Source organism: Oncorhynchus gorbuscha, linkage group LG05 (genome assembly GCF_021184085.1).
Source record: "Oncorhynchus gorbuscha isolate QuinsamMale2020 ecotype Even-year linkage group LG05, OgorEven_v1.0, whole genome shotgun sequence".
Lineage (NCBI taxonomy): Eukaryota > Metazoa > Chordata > Actinopteri > Salmoniformes > Salmonidae > Oncorhynchus > Oncorhynchus gorbuscha.
Genome location: NC_060177.1, coordinates 39,387,709 through 39,407,980, shown reverse-complemented (window position 1 = coordinate 39,407,980; position 20,272 = coordinate 39,387,709). Strand labels below are relative to the sequence as shown.

Here is a 20,272-nt window from a genome sequence, read left to right as displayed (position 1 = left end):
TCGTCCCAGTGAACAAGCACCAAACCAGCGTGCGTGAGTGCAGAGTTGGATGGTGAGACGTGCATTGCATGACGTGCAATTTTGTGTCGTTCCTATCAGAATAAAGCTACATGACTGGTGCTACATATTGGAGTTCCGTGTCGATGACTGATTGTACACAACGCAAGAAGAGTACTGTTACAAAGGCACACCTGAAATTCAATTGAAATGCATTCCAGGTGACTGGTTGAGAGAATGCCAATAGTTTGCAAAGCTGTCATCAAGGCAAAGGGTGGCTACTTTGAAGAATCTCAAATAGAAAATATATTTTGATTTGTTTAACACTTTTTTGCTTACTAGATTATTCCATATGTGTTATTTCATAGTTTTGTAGTTATTCTACCATGCAGAAAATAGTACAAATAAAGAAAAACCCTTGAATGACTAGGTGTATCCATACGTTTGACTGGTACCCAGCAGCATACCACCCTGCATACCACTGCTGGCTTGCTTCTGAAGCTAAGCAGGGTTGGTCCTGGTCAGTTCCTGGATGGGAGATCAGATGCTCCTGGAAGTGGTGTTGGAGGGCCAGTAGGATGCACTCTTTCCTCTGGTCTAAAAAATATCCCAATGGCCCAGGGCAGTGATTGGGGACACTGCCCTGTGTAGGGTGCTGTCTTTCGGATGGGACGTTAAATGGGTGTCCTGACTCTCTGAGGTCATTAAAGATCCCATGGCACTTATAGTAAGAGTAGGGGTGTTAACCACGGTGTCCTGGCTAAATTCCTAATCTGGCCCTCAAACCATCATAGTCACCTAATAATCCCAGTTTACAATTGGCTCATTAATCCCCCTTCTCTCCCCTGTAACTATTCCCCAGGTCGTTGCTGCAAATGAGAACGTGTTCTCAGTCAACTTACCTGGTAAAATAACGGATAAATAAAAAAATAAAAAAATAAAAAATAAAACTGTAGGTATTCAGACCATGTAGGTCTCCTCCTGACAACACCACTACTGAGGTGTCACCCGCCAAAGCATGTAGGCTCAGAGTAAGGTGCTTAACGTCCATTATCTAAATGACCGCCTCCATTAGCACTGATGACTGTATTCATGATAATGTATCCAGGAACATGTGACCCTGCTCTCCCTGCTCTCCTCTGACATATTTTATTTGAACAGAGGAGTCGGTCACGCTTGGCTTTGCTCGCTCCGTTCGTCCCCCTAATGAGATTTGTGCCCCCAATTAGAGAAGGATCGTTATGAAGAGGGCTGACGATCCCTTAATACAGCACATTAAAGGGATGTGCGACAGTCATCCCAGCACTAATTAAGTCAATTCAATTTCCTAGCGTGGAATCGTAATGCTGCTATTCATTTGGTGGATTTGGAGGAACCTGAAATGACAGGAATTTCCTTTAGCACACAGTCTTCGATGTTCCCGCATCCCAAATGGATCCTTGGATGCTCAACAAGCATGAACAGGCCAGTTAACAAGGAGCCGGGTTGATTCCTATACCACCTGGTGCTGGAAGGCAAACTTGGACTCTAATCGAAAGTCAAATAGCCAATTTGTGGTTATAAGAATGTCTCCAAAAGTAGTGAATCAGCAACAGTCTCAGTTAGGCAGTGGGATGGTTGAGCTGAAGGCCACTGGAGCTGCTGTGGAGGAGAATCTCTCCCTTACACCCCCTTTATCCTTTATGCTGATTGCAATAAAATGATAATTCGAGAAGAAGATACACTTATATTGACTCAGTCTAATTCATTCTTTAATTGTGAGGTGTATTAGTACAATCAGGCTCTTAATGAGGTGCCTGAAATAACTTCTTTATAAGGGGATCCAGTCAAATTAACAGCACTAATGGGTTTTGGCACGGTGCTGCATGGTTATTTATTGCACTTATGTATCAGTTTGTATATTTAGCACGCTTTTATACCGAGACCGGTGAGATCATTATGTGAGCAAATGGATGTTTATTGGACTCATAAACCAAAGCGAGGGGACTTATGTGTTTGTGTTGTGTGTGTTGGCCTCTGACTCTCTCTCTCTCTCTCTCTCTCTCTCTCTCTCTCTCTCTCTCTCTCTCTCTCTCTCTCTCTCTCTCTCTCTCTCTCTCTCTCTCTCTCTCTCTCTCTCTCTCTCTCTCTCTCTCTCTCTCTCTCTCTCTCTCTCTCTCTCTCTCTCTCTCTCTCTCTCTCTACATACTACATACTCTCTCTCTCTACATACATACATACATACATACATACATACATACATACATACATACATACATACATACATACAACACTTGGTGGGCAGGGTAGTCTAGTGGTTAGAGCGTTGGGCTAGCAGCCGAAAGGTTGCAAGTTCAAATCCCTGAGCTGGCAAGGTACAAATCTGTCGTTCTGCCCCTGAACAGGCAGATAACCCACTGTTCCCAGGCCATCATTGAAAATAAGAATTTGTTCTTAACTGACTTGCCTAGTTAAATAAAGAAAATATAAATAAAGTGTTTTGACAATTTAGACTCATCGTTAAAATCATGTCATTAATTACACTAACTGAAAGAAATGGAGACCTGCACGCTGTCAAACTTTTCTACTAAGGCCAACCATACAAAATTGAGAACGAGCGATCACGTCTTGTACAATCACAGCACAAGTCACAATTAGTTTCACATTGTGCTTTGCAATCCATCATCTGGGGGGTTGTGAAGATCACATCCACACACACATGATCCACATGGGCACACACAGACACGTTTTCTCTCACACACATACATGACAACACACACGCAAAGTGGGAGCCACAAAGCCCCGTCTCACCCCTTACTGATAATGCATAGAACTTAAAACTATTCCTCCCCATGGAGAGTTATGGTGACCTTGGAAAATGCTGGAGGGCAATATTTTTAGAATGGGTTTACACCTGTGCTTGCGTGCGGCAGTTCTGCTTAGCAAAAGTGGCCCACTAGGCGGCTCACATTCCATGCCCAGGGCCAAGCCGGCGAGCCGGGCTTCTTACGGTTGTGTGTGGTGGACGTAATGCACAGTGAGGGACTGGTCATTTGAGCCACAAAAACCAAAGCTGTTAAATAGAACAGTAGGAGTAGGATTGTGTTTGTGATATTGATGTGTGAGAATTAAACTCTTGCACTGGCTGTTTCTCCCTGTTTTTCTCCCTTTTCTCACTTTCTCTCACTGCTTCTCTTTCTCTCTCTCTCTACTTTGTCTGTCTCTCTCTCTAATTTGTCTGTCTCTCTCTCTTTCCAGCATTCTGCGAGGAGGGGTGTAGGAGCGGAGGTACCTGTGTGTCGCCCAACACCTGCGTCTGCCCCTCAGGCTTTACGGGACGTCACTGTGAGACAGGTATGACTGTAGTACCACAATGTTAAAAAAATATATGTTGATTGAATGTACAATTGTATGGCAACCAGATGCAATAGAATTGTAAGTCTGCTCAACAAAATGGCATTGAAGTTGACTCAATGTACAACTGAAAGTGTAAGGCAACCAGCTGCAATAGGTTTGTGAGTTTGCTCAACATTTGGGCATATAGCTGAACCTACATAAAGTTGAAGTCGGAAGTTTTACATACAACTTAGCCAAATACATTTAAACTCAGTTTTTCACAATTCCTGACATTTAATCCTAGTAAAAATTCCCTGTCTTAGGTCAGTTAGGATCACCACTTTTGTTTTAAGAATGTGACATGTCAGAATAATAGAAGAGAGAATTAGTTATTTAATCTTTTATTTCTTTCATCACATTCCCAGTCGGTCAGAAGTTTGCATACACTCAATTAGTATTGGGTAGCATTGCCTTTAAATTGTTTAACTTGGGTCAAACATTTTGGGTAGCTGTCCACAAGCTTCCCACAATAATTTGGGTGAATGTTGGCCCATTCCTCCTGACAGTGCTGGAGTAACTGAGTCAGGTTTGTAGGCCTCCTTGCTCGCACACGCTTTTTCAGTTCTACCCACAAATTTTCTATAAGATTGAGGTCAGGGCTTTGTGATGGCCACTCCAATACCTTGACTTTGTTATCCTGAAGCCATTTTGCCACAACTTTGGAAGTATGCTTGGGATCATTGTCCATTTGGAAGACCCATTTGCGACCAAGCTTTAACTTCGTGACTGATGTCTTGAGAGGTTGCTTCAATTATCCACATCATTCTCAATTACTAATGAAGCCATCTATTTTGTGAAGTGCCCCAGTCCGTCCTGATGCAAAGCACCCCCACAACATGATTCTGCCACCCCCATGCTTCATGGTTGGGATGGTGTTCTTCGGCTTGTAACCCTCCCCATTTTTCCTCGAAACATAACAATGGTCGTTATGGCCAAACAGTTCTATTTTTGTTTCATCAGGCCAGAAAAGTATGATCTTTGTCCCCATGTGCAGATGCAAATTGTAGTCCGGCTTTTTTATGGCGGCTTTGGAGCAGTGGCTTCTTCCTTGCTGAGCGGCCTTTGAGGTTTTGTCGATATAGGACTCGTTTTACTGTGACTATAGATACTTTTGTACCTGTCTCCTCCAGCATCTTCACAAGGTCCTTTGCTGTTGTTTTAGGATTGATTTGCACTTTTAGCACCACTTTTCGCACCAAATCTCTAGGAGACAGAACGCGCCTCCTTCCTGAGCGGTATGATGCTGCGTGGTCTCTTGGTGTTTATACTTGCGTGCTATTGTTTGTACAGGTGAACGTGATACCTTCAGGTGTTGATGATGAGCCAGACTTGTGTAGGTCTACAATTTTTTCCGGGGTCTTGGCTGATTTCTTTTGATTTTCCCATGATGTCAAGCAAAGAGGCACTGAGTTTGAAGTTAGACCTTGAAATACATCCACAGGTACACTCAAATTATATCAATTAGCCTATCAGAAGCTTCTGAAGCCATGGCATCATTTTTTGGAATTGTCCAAGCTGTTTAAAGGCACAGTCAACTTAGTGTATGTAAACTTCTGACCCACTGGATTAGTGATACAGTGAATTATAAGTGAAATAATCTGTCTGTAAACAATTGTTGGAAAAATTACTTGTGTCATGCACAAAGTAGATATCCTAACCGACTTGCCAAAACTATAGTTTGTCAACAAGAAACGTGTGGAGTGGTTGAAAAACAAGTTTTAATGACTCCAGCCTAAGTGTATGTAAACTTCCGACTTCAACTGTACATTCTGAAGTCGAATTGTATGTTCACTCAACTTTGAATTTTAGGTTGGGTGAACTCTCAACTTTTTATTTGCATATTTCACAGAGTTGTTTTCTAGAGAATTGTAGTTATACCCATGACTGTTTGTTAGCAACAGAGACATGGTTTTTGTATGGTTTACAAAGTAAACATGTTATCTTTAAACTTTGAATGACAATGCATTACATACATTGTGTACAAAACACCTTCCTAATACTGAGTTGCAATCCATTTTGCCATCAGAACAGCTTCAATTTGGACACTACAAGGTGTTGAAAGCGTTCCACAGAGATGCTGGCCCATGTTGACTCCAATGCTTTCGGCAGTTGACTGGTTGTCTTTTGAACGGAGCATTCATGATACACATGAGACTGTTGAGCATTAAAAAAAACAGCAGCGGTGCTATTCTTGACATACGCAAACTGGTGCGCCTGGCTCCTACTACCATGCCCCTTTCAAAGGCACTTAAATCTTTTCTCTTGCCTGTTCACCCTCTGAATGCCACACTTAACAATCCATGTCTCAATTGTCTACTCTAAAGGCTTAAAAATGCTTCTTTAACCTGTCTCCTCCCATTCATCTACACTGATTGAAGAGGATTTAACAGGTGATATCAATAAGGGAGCATAGCTTTTACCTGGATTCACTTGGTCAGTCTGTTATGGAAATGTGTTTCCGAACTAACCGTCCGAGGGGGCTTCAACAGACTTCTTCCGTCTGGTTAGACTGTAAACTCTCCTTCCAGACTCACATTAAGCATCTCCACCTAAATTGGAACATAGTGGCTGTACATACGTAGGTCATAGTGGCTGTACATACGTAGGTCATACCAGACATGCGTTAGAGTTCTGGCTTTGCACTGTATGGTTTTTGACTGACAGTCGTTCTGAACACCAATCCCGACAAGAAGTTGTCCCCATCCCTCCCGCTAATTGGGTAACTTTGCATATTTTTTGTTGTCTGATCATAGTCACTGTAAATTAAGATGACCAAATGTATTTTTGAAAGACAAGACGTTCAGGATTATAAAAAATACCACTTTGATGTCATACAAGCAAGCCACATGCACTTCACATATCCGAGTCATAAAACGCGCATATACATTGTCAGCTTTTAAGATCACTATGTTTGATGTACAGTTACAAGATTACATGTCGTCATACCCTGGGTTGTTTTGATCAGAATTAACCTATGTTTATTGTTAAAAAATCACTCCTTTCTATGCACTCCAAAATTACGGTCTGTTTCTCTGAATTGGCTTGTCAAAGCCAAACATAGTAAGATCCTATTTTATAACTTAGCTAGTCATGTAAGCAATAGAACAGGCTTTCAAATCATGCCAACATGACCTAGATTGCGATTTTTAATGGACCATTTTGGGATTGCGTAAACAGTAGTAATTGTGTAATGGCGGGATGCAGGGTTGTGTTCCAAACCAAACAACTGTGAGTGTGCTTCCTCTAGTTATTCCAACATCAAAAAAAGTTATTTATAATAAGGGTTCCATGGAGAAAATTGGACGTCTGAAATGAAAATGGATGGCCCTCCCTTCAGCAAAATATATTTTACCTAAACCCTCCCTGAATGATTGAGAAAAAAAACAATGACCCTCCAATATACCCAAAACAATTTTAAAATATAAAGTGGATAGTAGAGAACATCATTGGCGTTCCCCCCTCACTTCTTGGACAGACCAGATCCTTAGATATGCTATTTTAGAAACTGCATTTCATTCTGTAAACTGGTGGTTACTGCCTTTGTGGCTCCCGGGGCGAACCTTCAGCACACCCCGCCCCCCAAAAAAGCATGATTCTACACTAACTGGAATTTTTTATTCAGATATTTGGAACAACACAAATAAATAATCATAACATTTAAAACTATATTCATATAAAAAATAAGACTCATAATTTATTAAAATAAAGTAGAAAGACAAATAGAAACTAATTGCAAAAATAATTACAAAAAACCATATATATATAATTATTACACTATTACCCTATTGCCAACAAAAAACACAAATAAAACTAAACTGCACAAATCCTATTTCACACAAATACACAAACACACCTATAAAGAAGAGAACCTGATTAGTACACGATTGTGCTTCAAACAAGAAACACAAAAACTAAATTTAACAACTAATTGCATTAGTACTGTACAAAGTTAGAGGTACGCTATTTGATAGATTCCCCCTCTCCTCCTACCTCGGAATTCTAGTGGGAGACCTGAGGTCAACCTACCCCTACCCCTGCCCCTCTCCCCATCTCGTACTTCTGAGTGGGAGACCTTCCCAGGCAGTAGCCTGCCTAGCTCACAAACTAAAATCAGGGCACCCACTCCGACAAGGTTAATTGACCCACAGTCCCACTCGGTGACATACCATTGACGTGAAGTGCAAATGAGCAATAGAAAACCAATCACGCAAATGTCACCATTCCTAATTTATTTGTTTTTGTGCGGGTGCCCTGTGCCTCCCCCGGCAAAATGCCACCCCGGGCATCTGCCCATGTCGCCTATACCTAAATCCTCCACTGCCTGTAAGCTTACAGGGATTTTGATTGTACACAGGGCTGCGTGCAAGAAAGTTGTGGGATCACAGGTGTTGAAATGAATTATGCCTACTGAAATTTGCCTACTTTCAGCACCATCAGCTGTCCATTTCCAATTGATTGTGGCGTGACTGCTACTTCAAGTTTCATCACCACAAGTTGCTCAAATCTGTCTCGCTGTTAGGTCAATAACTCTGATAAATGCACCATGGACAAGAAACATATTGTTTTTTTTTTATAAATTATATACTGAACAAAAATATAAATGCAACATGTAACAATTTCAAAGATTTCCCTCATATAAGGAAATCAGTCAAATCAAATAAATAAATTAGGCTCTAATCAATGGATTTCACAATACTGGGCAGGGGCGCAACCATGGATGGGCCGGGAAGGCATAGGCCCACCCACTTGGGAGCCAGGCCCAGCCAATCAGAATTTGTTTTTCCCCACGAAAGGGCTTTATTACAGAGAGAAATACTCCTCATCTTCATCAGTTGTCAGGGTGGCTGGTCTCAGACGATGCAGGCAGTTGAAGTAACCGGATGTGGAGGTCCTGGGCTGGCATGGTTACATGTGGTTTGTGGTTGTGAGACTGGTTGGTTGGATGTAAATTATCTAAAATGACGTTGGAGGCAGCTTATGGTAGAGAAATTAACATTAAATTATCTGGCTACAGCTCTGGTGGACCTAACAGCGACAGACCTAACAATGTGACAGATTTGAGTAACCTACAATGTGGTGCTGAAACTTGAAGCAGCATTTGGGGCACAATCAATCAGAAATGGACAGCTGATGGTGCTGAAAGTTGCACTGTGACAAAACTACACATTTTAGAGTGGACTTTTATTGTCCCCAGCACAAAGTGCACCTGTGTAATGAGCATGCTGTTTAATCAGCTTCTTGATATGCCACAACTGTCAGGTGGATGGTTTATCTTGGCAAAGGAAAAATGCTCACGAACAGGGATGTAAACAAATGTGTGCAGAAAATTTGAGATAAATAAAGCTTTTTGTGTGTATTGGACATTTCTGGGATCTTTTACTTCAGTTCATGAAACATGGGACCAAGACTTTACATGTTGCGTTTATATTTTTGTTTGGTATAGTAGTAGCAAGCTATCAAAGTTGACCTTCGGACCTCCTCTCCTTCTCATCTACCTGCTCACCCTCTCAAACTGAACAGAACATAGGCTATAGGCTAGTCCGCATGCAAGATATTGAATTTTTTTAGACTAGTCCTTAATCAACAACAAATATTTTACTCTTCCTGAACTGCCACTGTAGGCCTACACAGCACAGTATTGGTTAGGCAGAATAAAAAACATTTTCATCATCCTGAGCAGAGCAGACTGAGGCTCAGGGTTGGAATATCAATTGCAATGTGCAGTGGGGTAGTGCTATTTTTTAGGTGAGGGAGTGCAACACATTTAAATTATGTCCTTATTTCTCAATCAAAGTATACACCGACAGATGTAGCCTATTGAATATCATTGTAGAATAGGCCATGCATAAAATGCATCCTCCAATTGAAACGTCTTCCTAAGCCCACACATACTGTCAGAAGAAACATTTATATTTTTTATCACCCTCAAACACCAAGTCTGACATACCTAATTTAAAAATAGGCCAATCATCACTGTCAATCGTGAATTTTTCATGTGTTACCGGGGAAATGTCCAAACTGCATACCAATCATTTGATCTCAATCAGTTTCATGGGAATACACATTTAGATCTTCCTGGATTACTGCTTTCATGGGCAAATTAAAGGAGATGTTGTTAAACTATTAGCATATTTTGTTTTAATCAAAGTGTATATCCTGCTTAGTTGCACACACTGTTAAATGACTGAGGAGGTGTTGTTACAGTAGGCTAGCTTTTATGCTATTATATCCATTTCAGTTCATGTAAAATATAAATTCATCATTGTGATGTTGCGAAATATTGATTCTGTTTTGATCTAACTTCACCAAATTAGCACAATTGTGAGAAGTGATAATCTTCTATTTGTAATAATAAGTGACGAGTTGGACTAGGCAACAGATCACGATGAGGATTCTTTTAAGTGATTTTGAACGCCCTTCGATTCGTGGTGGTGTAAGGAGAGCACAGTAACCATGTGGTCACATCGTTCTGGGTTCCACTGTGCAAGAGGGATCCCGTGGAGTTTTATGAACATCAAGGCAGTCATGCAATGAATTTGGATCCTAGATCTTGTTGGTGTGATGATAAGGTTCATGTGTTGGATCGGTTTGTTTGCATACGCAATAGAGGTGGTACATTTCTGTAAGTTAAGCAATTAGAGAGTAGGGCGAGTTCAAATGAGTCATAGCCCAACATGAGCCCCATGTCGATAAAACTGTTTTGAGGACAATCATTTTAGCGACCCCTGGTAGAGTTCTCTCTGTGGCTGTTCTTGTTACGTCGGATTTGACTTGCTCAACCGACAGGCCTCGGCACACACAACTACAGTTATTCATCATTCACATCACCGCCAAAGAGAGGGAAGACAAGGAAGAAACCACTATTTACCTATAGGCTGCTATAGCCTACATATTTATTCAGTTTTCATGGAATTTTTATGGTAATTAAATATCATTTATTTAGAATTTTTCAGAATTCATTTTCAACATATTTTTACTAGCTCCGTGTATTCTCAAATACCCATTCTGGAAATGTTGATCCATCCCTTATAGTTGAAGACTATTCTTTGGGTCATAAAATTGAATTAAAATTGCTCAGGAACTGTGCACATTACAAAACTTTGTAATTTTCTTGTCTTATGCTACAACTACCCTACATTTTCCAGGAATAGTCATATGTATCCAGAGTATTGGCAGATGTCCTTATCAACAAATGTGGCGAGAAGTACAGTAAATATAAAACGCATATAAAATCAAGTGTTTTATGTTTAGATTCAGTCTTGTTAGGTGAACTGTTGTGTTTTCACCTTTTGGTCTAATTTCCGCATTATCTCCAAACTTTTCCCTTTCATTTGCTACCATGGTTATGCATATGTTTTTCATACTTTTCTGTAAGAAACATTAAAATGTAGCCCTATCCATATAGGTCTATTCCCATCAGTGTAAATGGTTAAAGTCGACTTCTTTTTATAGATATTGCTTCACTCTACACAGCAGGAAGCAGATGCTCAAAAACTAGCAGGAAAGTTGACTGTACAATGGTAATACAATTTACTAGAATGCAGCAGCCACTACTCTTAAACCTTTGGATGCCGTCTACCATAGTGCCCGTTGCTTTATCACAAATTATTAGTTTTAATATGAATAACTGCATCCTGTATCAAAAGGTTAGCTGGTCCTCATTAATGTCCCGTAGATCAATTCACTACTCCCTTTTGTTTACAAAGCTCTACTAAACAAGCTTCCTACTTACCTAACTTGTTGAAGTATAAAAACATTACCAAACCCGTTCTGTTGAATTTCTTAAATAAGAATTGCATTGTTTTGATTCAATTTAAAAACGGATTGTGTTCAAGTAAAAAGAAATGTAACCTGTATTATTATTGGTATGTTTTTATTATTTTTTGTTGTTGAAATTGTTGTCCATAGGGCACCATTGAAAATGAGACCCTTATATCAATGGGCTCTCCTGACTAAATACAAGTTTAATGAAAAAATAAAAGAATAACTTATGTTTTGCTGTAGAACTTATTCATAATTCTTTAAAAAATATAGCATATCACTTAAATCAAAAGCATTAGACTTGTACAGTAAATGCATATAAAAGCTATTGTAGCATTATGTTGAAAAAAATACAAATTGACATTCATTACAAGTGTAACAATATTGTAGATTTTGAATCCCAGATACTCATAGTTGCCCTTTGACATTAAATATGACATCTTTTCTGTTCTAATAACTGATTCTGTCTTGCAATAGCCTTTGCGACCATAACATTTAAATAATCATGCACAGTGTTGTAAAGGCTACATCTACCTCCTGTTTGATTTGTTTATATTCAGTCAAAGATTGGATCAGAATCACTCAAAGCTGTGTAGCAAAGTGATTCCCCAATGCGTACTCCTGTGTACACACACTCGGCACACATACTGTACCATGACGGTGCTGTCTGTATATTATGTAGCATTTTTTTCTCATAACACGGTAATGTAGAGATTATTTTTCCCTGTGAGGCTATTAAAATGGAGAGAGAGAGATTGTGTGATAAAGTGCCAACGTGTATGTTTCCTGTCTATTCATTCATTCCCTTAAGGTGACATGATCGTAGTGTTGTGGAAAGAATTGTCTTCCACAAATGATCCAGTGCCCACCCTAGGGCAAATTAGTTACAACTTTTCAAATTTATGTTGCCTGGATTAATGACAGAGAGAAAATATTTAATGACTGTAGCTCCAAAGGAAAGGAGATATTGTTGTTCAAAGTTTGGTGGGGGACAAAATGTATCATTTGCGGAAAATGTAATGGGCCGAGCTTATAGGTTCTTATGGGAAACTTGTTGCTCATGAGGTAGCCTCTGTTCCGGTTATCAGGGGAAATGGAAAGAGAGTTCTGCTTTTGGAAGTTCACAAGGAGATACTCCATCTTAACTCCTCCTCCACATTTACTGGATTGGTTAAACAGTGCAGAAGAGAACCTCCCCTGACAGTTATTTTCCTTCTCATCAAGACCAGCATATAGGGGATCTAGTTTCAGGTGTTTCTTTTACACCTGCTACATTAGATTACTCGTGAAGAGATGCATATATATATACAACATGTCATGACTGTAGCTCAAATGGGACAGGAGATACAAATGGGACAGCCCCATACACCATCACAGCAGAGCTGGGTGTAGCTAGCATAAACACTGTGTAGTTCCTACAGAAACTTTTGCAGATTATTTTTAAAATGCTATTTTCTATTTTTGAGAATTATTTGGTGATAACAGGCCTATACATATATTAACAATCCAGTAGCACACATCTATTGTAACCAGTCGTGATTTTAGAACGTATATCTTGGTGGGAATATATATACAGTATATCCATGCCAGCAAAGCCACTACACAACACAACAATACATGAATTGCATTATAACGGTGACGTACAGTGCCCAGAAATGGTTAAGTCCTACATAAAGCTGTCCCAAAAGCAGAGCTTTCTTTTCAACATCATGGAGTGAATCCTTACCACCGCTACACCTGGATATCATTGGAGCCTTGTCTGCCAGAGAAACAGTTAATTCAGCCTTATTTACTGCCTTTAAAAAAAACATACAGTACCAGTCAAACATTTCGACACCTACTCGTTCAAGAGTTTCTTTATTTTTAGAATTTTCTATGATGAGGGCTGGGTCCAGGATATTCCTGGCAGGGATCCAAGACCTCTCCTCCAGTCAACCAGGTACTGGAATCCCCTGGCTTGAGGTTGAACACCCAGGAGGCACCTCGCTGTGTATGCCAAATGGCCATCGATGAGACAGGGAGAGGGAAGGGCCTGGAAACAGGAAAAAAAGGGCTGTGAGACAGGAGTTTAATTCTAGATACATGGAAAGTGGGATGTACATATACGGAGGATGCGGGGCAACAGAAGACGAACAGCAAAGGGGCTAAGGACCTTAGAGATGGGGAAAGGGCTGATTAAATGGGGGGGGGGTGCAGGACTCCACCTGGAGGGGCAGATCCCGAGTGGAAAGCCATACCCTCTGCCCAAGACGGTAGTGGGAAAAAAGGGTCCAGCTGCTGACCTCTTCCTCTTGCTCCGGGTAGAGCGGGGTCTGATATCACAGGAAACACTCAAAAGGCGAGAGACCAGTAGCAGAACAGGGAAGGGTGTTGTGGGCATATTCCACCCACACAAGTTGCTGGATCCAGGTGGTGGGATTGGTGGAGACGTAGAGTCGTCTCCAGGTCCTGATAAACTCGCTCCGACTGGCCGTTAGACTGGGGTTGAAAACCAGAGGACATGCTAGCCGACAACCCAGTGAGGATGCAGAACGCCTTCCAAAGCCGGAATGAGAAATGATCGAAGACAATGTCGACTGGAAGTCCATGGATCCAGAAGGCATGCTGCACCATAAATTGGGCCGTCTTCTTAGCTGAGGGCAACTTGGAAAGGGGGATAAAATGGGCAACTTTGGAAAACCTATCCACCACCATAAGGATGGTGGTGTTGCTATCTGACGGAGGGAGACCCGCGATGAAGTCCAAGGATATATGACGAGGGGCAGTGAGAAACAGGGAGTGGTTAAAGGTGGCCAGCCAGAGCTTTCCGCAGAGTCTTGTTCTGAGCACACAGTGCAAGGGGTAATGAATGCGGAAACGTCAGGAACCATGGTGGGCCACCAAGTGTTGTTGGACGAAATTCAAGGTCTGACGGGAGCCAGGATGACAAGTGAGCCTCGAGGAATGTGCCCATTTCAGGACCAGAGCATGGACAGAGTCCGAGACAAACATCCGGTTAGCCCCCCCAGGGTCCGGCTGGAAACAATGCACCTTGCAGACCAGACTATCTATTCCCCAGATGATATCAGCCGCTAGGGAGGATGATATTGGGGTCCGATGGTGTAACAACGGACGAAACGACTGTAAAAGTTAGCAAACCCCAAGAAAACCCCAACTGCACTCTGGATGTGGGTTGAGGCCAATCCACAACCTCTCTCACCTTGTCAGGGTCCATCTGATTATTCCCTGCAGCGAATATGTATGCTAGGAAGGAGATCATGACATCAGTGATATTCAGGTCAGAGCACTAGAAAGTGGACTGAATTCCTGACTGAAAGTCTGAGATTTTCAGTTTTAAGTTTCCAGTTATTTTAAAGTCATGCTGGATTGACAGCATGGCCTATGTATTCAACCTTTTCTGGCCCATGGTGTTGCATGTGAATGTTTATCCTTTTAAGCTTGGAAAAGAGACCGTTAAACACAGACTTGGACCAAACTCCTACTCCACTGAATAGCACGCTAGTGATTGCTTTGCAATGCTTGCAGTTAGCCACTGATTCCTTCCAAACCACTCATTGTTGAATTTGAGATTACCAACTTGTTTTGTCATGCTTAAGTCCAATGACCAAACAGCACCAATACATTTTATCTATCATTTCTCTTTGTTATGCAGGTGAATGAGGACCCAAAAGCGACTTGGCGAAAACAGAGTCTTTAATCCAGTAAAGTAAAATACAATCAAAAAACACAATTTCCACTCGTAATGACGAGAACAGACTGGAGACTCGATCTTGAACTGCAGGTTGCCTCGGGAAGGCACTTGAACTTAGCAGACTCAGACACCTGCTCACCACGCAGCATCTGAGGGAAACACGACACGACAGGGCGATACACAAACACAGCACGGTGAACAATAGACAAGGATCCGACAGGACAGGAACGGAAAACAAGGGAAGAAATAGGGACTCTAATCAGGGGAAAAGATAAGGAACAGGTGTGGGAAGACTAAATGATTGATTAGGGGAATAGGAACAGCTGGGAGCAGGAACGGAACGATAGAGAGAAGAGAGAGAGGAAGGGAGAGAGAAAAAGGGGAACGAACCTAAAAAGACCAGCAGGGGGAAAACGAACAGAAGGAAAAGCAAAATGACAAGATGATATAAGACAAAACATGACAGTACCCCCCCACTCAGCGAGCGCCTCCTGGCGCTCTCGAGGAGGAACACTGGCGGCAACGGAGGAAATCATAGATCACAAACGGTCCAGCACGTCCCGAGAAAGAACCCAACTCCTCTCCTCAGGACCGTAACGAAAAACAATAAAAAGGGAAACTAGGGTACTACTCTAAAAAAAAAATGAGACACGGGTAGAGAACTGAAAACTTTAGAGCAAACAGGACCAAACAGGCCAGGAGAGTAACAACTAGGGACAGACTGAGACACAGCAAGGGCAGGAACAAGAACAGGAGAGATGCGATGGCAGGGAACAGACTGAGACCCAGCAAGACCAGGAGCAGAAGCAGAAAAAAAATTACCAGACTCTTTCTGCGCGCAGTCTGAACACGCAGCCACGAAACGGCGCGTGTCACGCTCCTGAGTAGGCCACCAAAACCGCTGGCGAATAGAAGCAAGCGTACCCCGAACGCCGGGATGGCCAGCTAACTTGGCAGAGTGAGCCCACTGAAGAACAGCCAGACGAGTAGAAACAGGAACGAAAAGAAGGTTACTAGGACAAGCGCGCGGCGACGCAGTGTGCGTGAGTGCTTGCTTAACCTGTCTCTCAATTCCCAGACAGTCAACCCGACAACACGCCCAACAGGAAGGATCCCCTCGGGATCGGTAGAAGCCACAGAAGAACTAAAGAGACGGGATAAAGCATGAGGCTTGGTGTTCTTAGTACCCGGGCAATAAGAAATAATGAACTCGAAACGAGCGAAAAACAACGCCCAACGAGCATGACGCGCATTCAGTCGTTTGGCAGAACGGATGTACTCAAGGTTCCTTTGGTCAGTCCAAACGACAAAAGGAACGGTCGCCCCCTCCAACCACTGTCGCCATTTGCCTAGGGCTAAACGGATGGCGAGCAGTTCGCGGTTAGCCACATCATAGTTACGTTCCGACGGTGACAGGCGATGAGAAAAATACGCACAAGGGTGGACCCCATCGTCAGTATCGGAGCGCTGGGACAGAATGGCTCCCACGCCCACCCCGACGCGTCAACCTCAACAATAAACTGTTTAGTGACGTCAGGTGCAACAAGGATAGGAGCGGATGCAAAACGCTTCTTAAAGAGATCAGAACAACAATCATACGACCGGTGAGGAGGAAGGGAGTTGGTTCTGGACCGACTGAAGACCGTGCGCAGACCATGATATTCCTCCGGCACTCCTGTCAAATCACCAGGTTCCTCCTGAGAAGAGGGGACAGAACAAACAGGAGAAATAGCAGACATTAAACACTTCACATGACAAGAAACGTTCCAGGAAAGGATAGAATTACTAGACCAATCAAAAGAAGGATTATGACACACTAGCCAGGGATGACCCAAAACAACAGGTGTCAAAGGTGAACAAAAAATCAAAAAAGAAATGGTCTCACTATGGTTACCAGATACAGTGAGGGTTAAAGGTAGTGTTTCACATAATATACTGGGGAGAGGACTACCATCCAAGGCAAACATGACCGTGGGCTCCCTAACTGTCTGAGAGGAATGTCATGTTCCCGCGCCCAGGCTTCGTCCATAAAACAGCCCTCTGCCCCAGAGTCTATTAATGCACTGCAGGAAGCTGCCGATCCGGTCCAGCGTAGATGGACCGGTAAGGTAGTACATGTACTTGACGGAGAGGACCGTCTAGTAGCGCTTATCAGTCGCCCTCCGCTTACTGATGAGCTCTGGCCTTTAACTGGACATGAAATGACAAAATGACCAGCGGAACCGCAATAGAGACAGAGGCTGTTGGTGATTCTCCGTTCCCTCTCCTTAGTCGAGATGCGAATACCCCCAGCTGCATGGGCTCAACACCTGAGTCAGTGGGGAAAGACGGTAGTGTCGGAGAGAGGGGAGACACAGTTAACGCGAGCTCTCTTCTATGAGCTCGGTGACGAAGATCTACCCGTCGTTCAATGCGAATAGCGAGTTCAATCAAAGAATCCACGCTGGATGGAACCTCCCGAGAGAGAATCTCATCCTTAACCTTAGCGTGGAGTCCCTCCAGAAAACGAGCGAGCAACGCCTGCTCGTTCCAGTTACTGGAGGCAGCAAGAGTGCGAAACTCTATAGAGTAATCCGTTATGGATCGATTACCTTGACATAGGGAAGACAGGGACCAGGAAGCTTCTTTCCCAAAAACTGAGCGATCAAAAACCCTTATCATCTCCTCTTTAAAGTTCAGATAATTGTTAGTACACTCAGCGCTTGCCTCCCAGATAGCTGTGCCCCACTGCCGAGCCCGACCAGTAAGGAGTGATATGACGTAGGCAATCCGAGCTCTCTCTCTGAGTATGTGTTGGGTTGGAGAGAGAACACAATATCACACTGGGTGAGAAAGGAGCGGCACTCAGTGGGCTGCCCAGAATAACATGGTGGGTTATTAACCCTAGGTTCCGGAGGCTCGGAAGAACCGGAAGTAGCTGGTGACACGAGACGAAGACTCTGATACTGTCCTGAGAGGTCGGAGACCTGAGCGGCCAGGGTCTCAACGGCATGCCGAGCAGCAGACAATTCCTGCTCGTGTCTGCCGAGCATCACTCCCTGGAACTCGAGAGTAGAGTAGAGAGAATCCATAGTCGCTGGGTCCATTCTTGGTCGGATCCTTCTGTTATGCAGGTGAATGAGGACCCAAAAGCGACTTGGCGAAAACAGAGTCTTTAATCCAGTAAAGTAAAATACAATCAAAAAACACAATTTCCACTCGTAATGACGAGAACAGACTGGAGACTAGATCTTGAACTGCAGGTTGCCTCGGGAAGGCACTTGAACTTAGCAGACTCAGACACCTGCTCACCACGCAGCATCTGAGGGAAACACGACACGACAGGGCGATACACAAACACAGCACGGTGAACAATAGACAAGGATCCGACAGGACAGGAACGGAAAACAAGGGAAGAAATAGGGACTCTAATCAGGGGAAAAGATAAGGAACAGGTGTGGGAAGACTAAATGATTGATTAGGGGAATAGGAACAGCTGGGAGCAGGAACGGAACGATAGAGAGAAGAGAGAGAGGAAGGGAGAGAGAAAAAGGGGAACGAACCTAAAAAGACCAGCAGGGGGAAAACGAACAGAAGGAAAAGCAAAATGACAAGATGATATAAGACAAAACATGACACTCTTGATATGACGAGGATTGAAAAGGATTTTCCAGTAGATTGTTGACTTGATTCATGATTATAACTGTTTGTCTTGCTTGCTAGCTAAGATTTTTAAAGTATGATGTTGACAGTCCAATAAAAGCTACGGTAGATCAGCTACGGTAGATATAACGTGATTTAACATAATTTATTCTTTGGCCAATGACCTTGAGTCTTCATGGATGGGCATTTCTAATGTAAATCTTTGGCAGCACCCAAGGGGCTTGAATTTTCGAACTCTCCCTGTGGATATTACCTCAATTTTTATTTACTGCTGCTCTTTAATTATTTGTTATTCTTATCGCTTACTTTTTTTAGGCATTTTCTTAACTGCATTGTTGGTTATACTTCCGGCGCCGACTGAGATGGCCGCCTCGGTTCGCGTTCCTAGGAAACTATGCAGTTTTTTGTTTTTTTTACGTGTTATTTCTTACATTAGTACCCCAGGTCATCTTAGGTTTCATTACATACAGTCGAGAAGAACTACTGAATATAAGATCAGCGTCAACTCACCATCAGTACGACCAAGAATATGTTTTCCGCGACGCGGATCCTGTGTTCTGCCTTACAAACAGGACAACGGAATGGATCGCATGCAGCGACCCAAGGAAACGACTCCGAAAAAGAGGGAAACGCGGCGGTGTTCTGGTCAGACTCCGGAGACGGGGACATCGCGCACCACTTCCCAGCATTCTTCTTGCCAATGTCCAGTCTCTCGACAACAAGGTTGATGAAATCCGAGCAAGGGTGGCATTCCAGAGGGACATCAGAGACTGCAACGTTCTCTGCTTTACGGAAACATGGCTTACTGGGAAGACGCTATCCAGGGCGGTGCAGCCAACGGGTTTCTCCACGCATCGCGCCGACAGAAACACACATCTCTCTGGTAAGAAGAGTGGCGGGGGCGTATGCCTCATGACTAACGGGACATGGTGTGATGAAGGAAACATACAGGAACTCAAATCCTTCTGTTAACCTGATTTAGAATTCCTCACAATCAAATGTAGACCGCATTATCTTCCAAGAGAATTCTCTACGATTATAATCACAGCCGTATATATCCCCCCCAAGCAGACACATCGATGGCTCTGAACGAACTTTATTTAACTCTTTGCAAACTGGAAACCATTTATCCGGAGGCTGCATTCATTGTAGCTGGGGATTTTAACAAGGCTAATCTGAAAACAAGACTCCCTAAATTTTATCAGCATATCGATTGCGCAACCAGGGGTGGTAAAACCTTGGATCATTGTTACTCTAACTTCCGCGACGCATATAAGGCCCTGCCCCGCCCCCCTTTCGGAAAAGCTGACCACGACTCCATTTTGCTGATCCCTGCCTACAGACAGAAATTAAAACAAGAGGCTCCCACGCTGAGGTCTGTCCAACACTGGTCAGAACAAGCTGACTCTACACTCCAAGACTGCTTCCATCACGTGGACTGGGACATGTTTCGTATTGCGTCACATGGAAATATTGACGAATACGCTGATTCGGTGTGCGAGTTCATTAGAACGTGCGTCGAAGATGTCGTTCCCATAGCAACGATAAAAACATTCCCAAACCAGAAACCGTGGATTGATGGCAGCATTCGCGTGAAACTGAAAGCGCGAACCATTGCTTTTAATCAGGGAAAGGTGTCTGGTAACATGTCCGAATATAAACAATGCAGCTATTCCCTCCGCAAGGCTATTAAACAAGCTAAGCGTCAGTACAGAGACAAAGTGGAATCTCAATTCAATGGCTCAGACACAAGAGGCATGTGGCAGGGTCTACAGTCAATCACGGACTACAAGAAGGAACCCAGCC

At 43.0% G+C, this 20,272-nt stretch overlaps 1 protein-coding gene across 2 annotated transcripts in view; it reads left to right on the top strand.

The window, feature by feature from the left end:
• LOC124035930 (protein kinase C-binding protein NELL1-like) overlaps window positions 1-20,272 on the top strand; it is a 467,070-nt gene that overhangs the window by 404,062 nt on the left and 42,736 nt on the right. For both annotated transcript variants that reach the window (XM_046349864.1, XM_046349863.1), the window contains exon 15: window positions 3,235-3,330. In XM_046349864.1, the coding sequence (XP_046205820.1) occupies window positions 3,235-3,330 (96 nt within the window). The remainder of the gene's footprint in view (window positions 1-3,234; window positions 3,331-20,272) is intronic.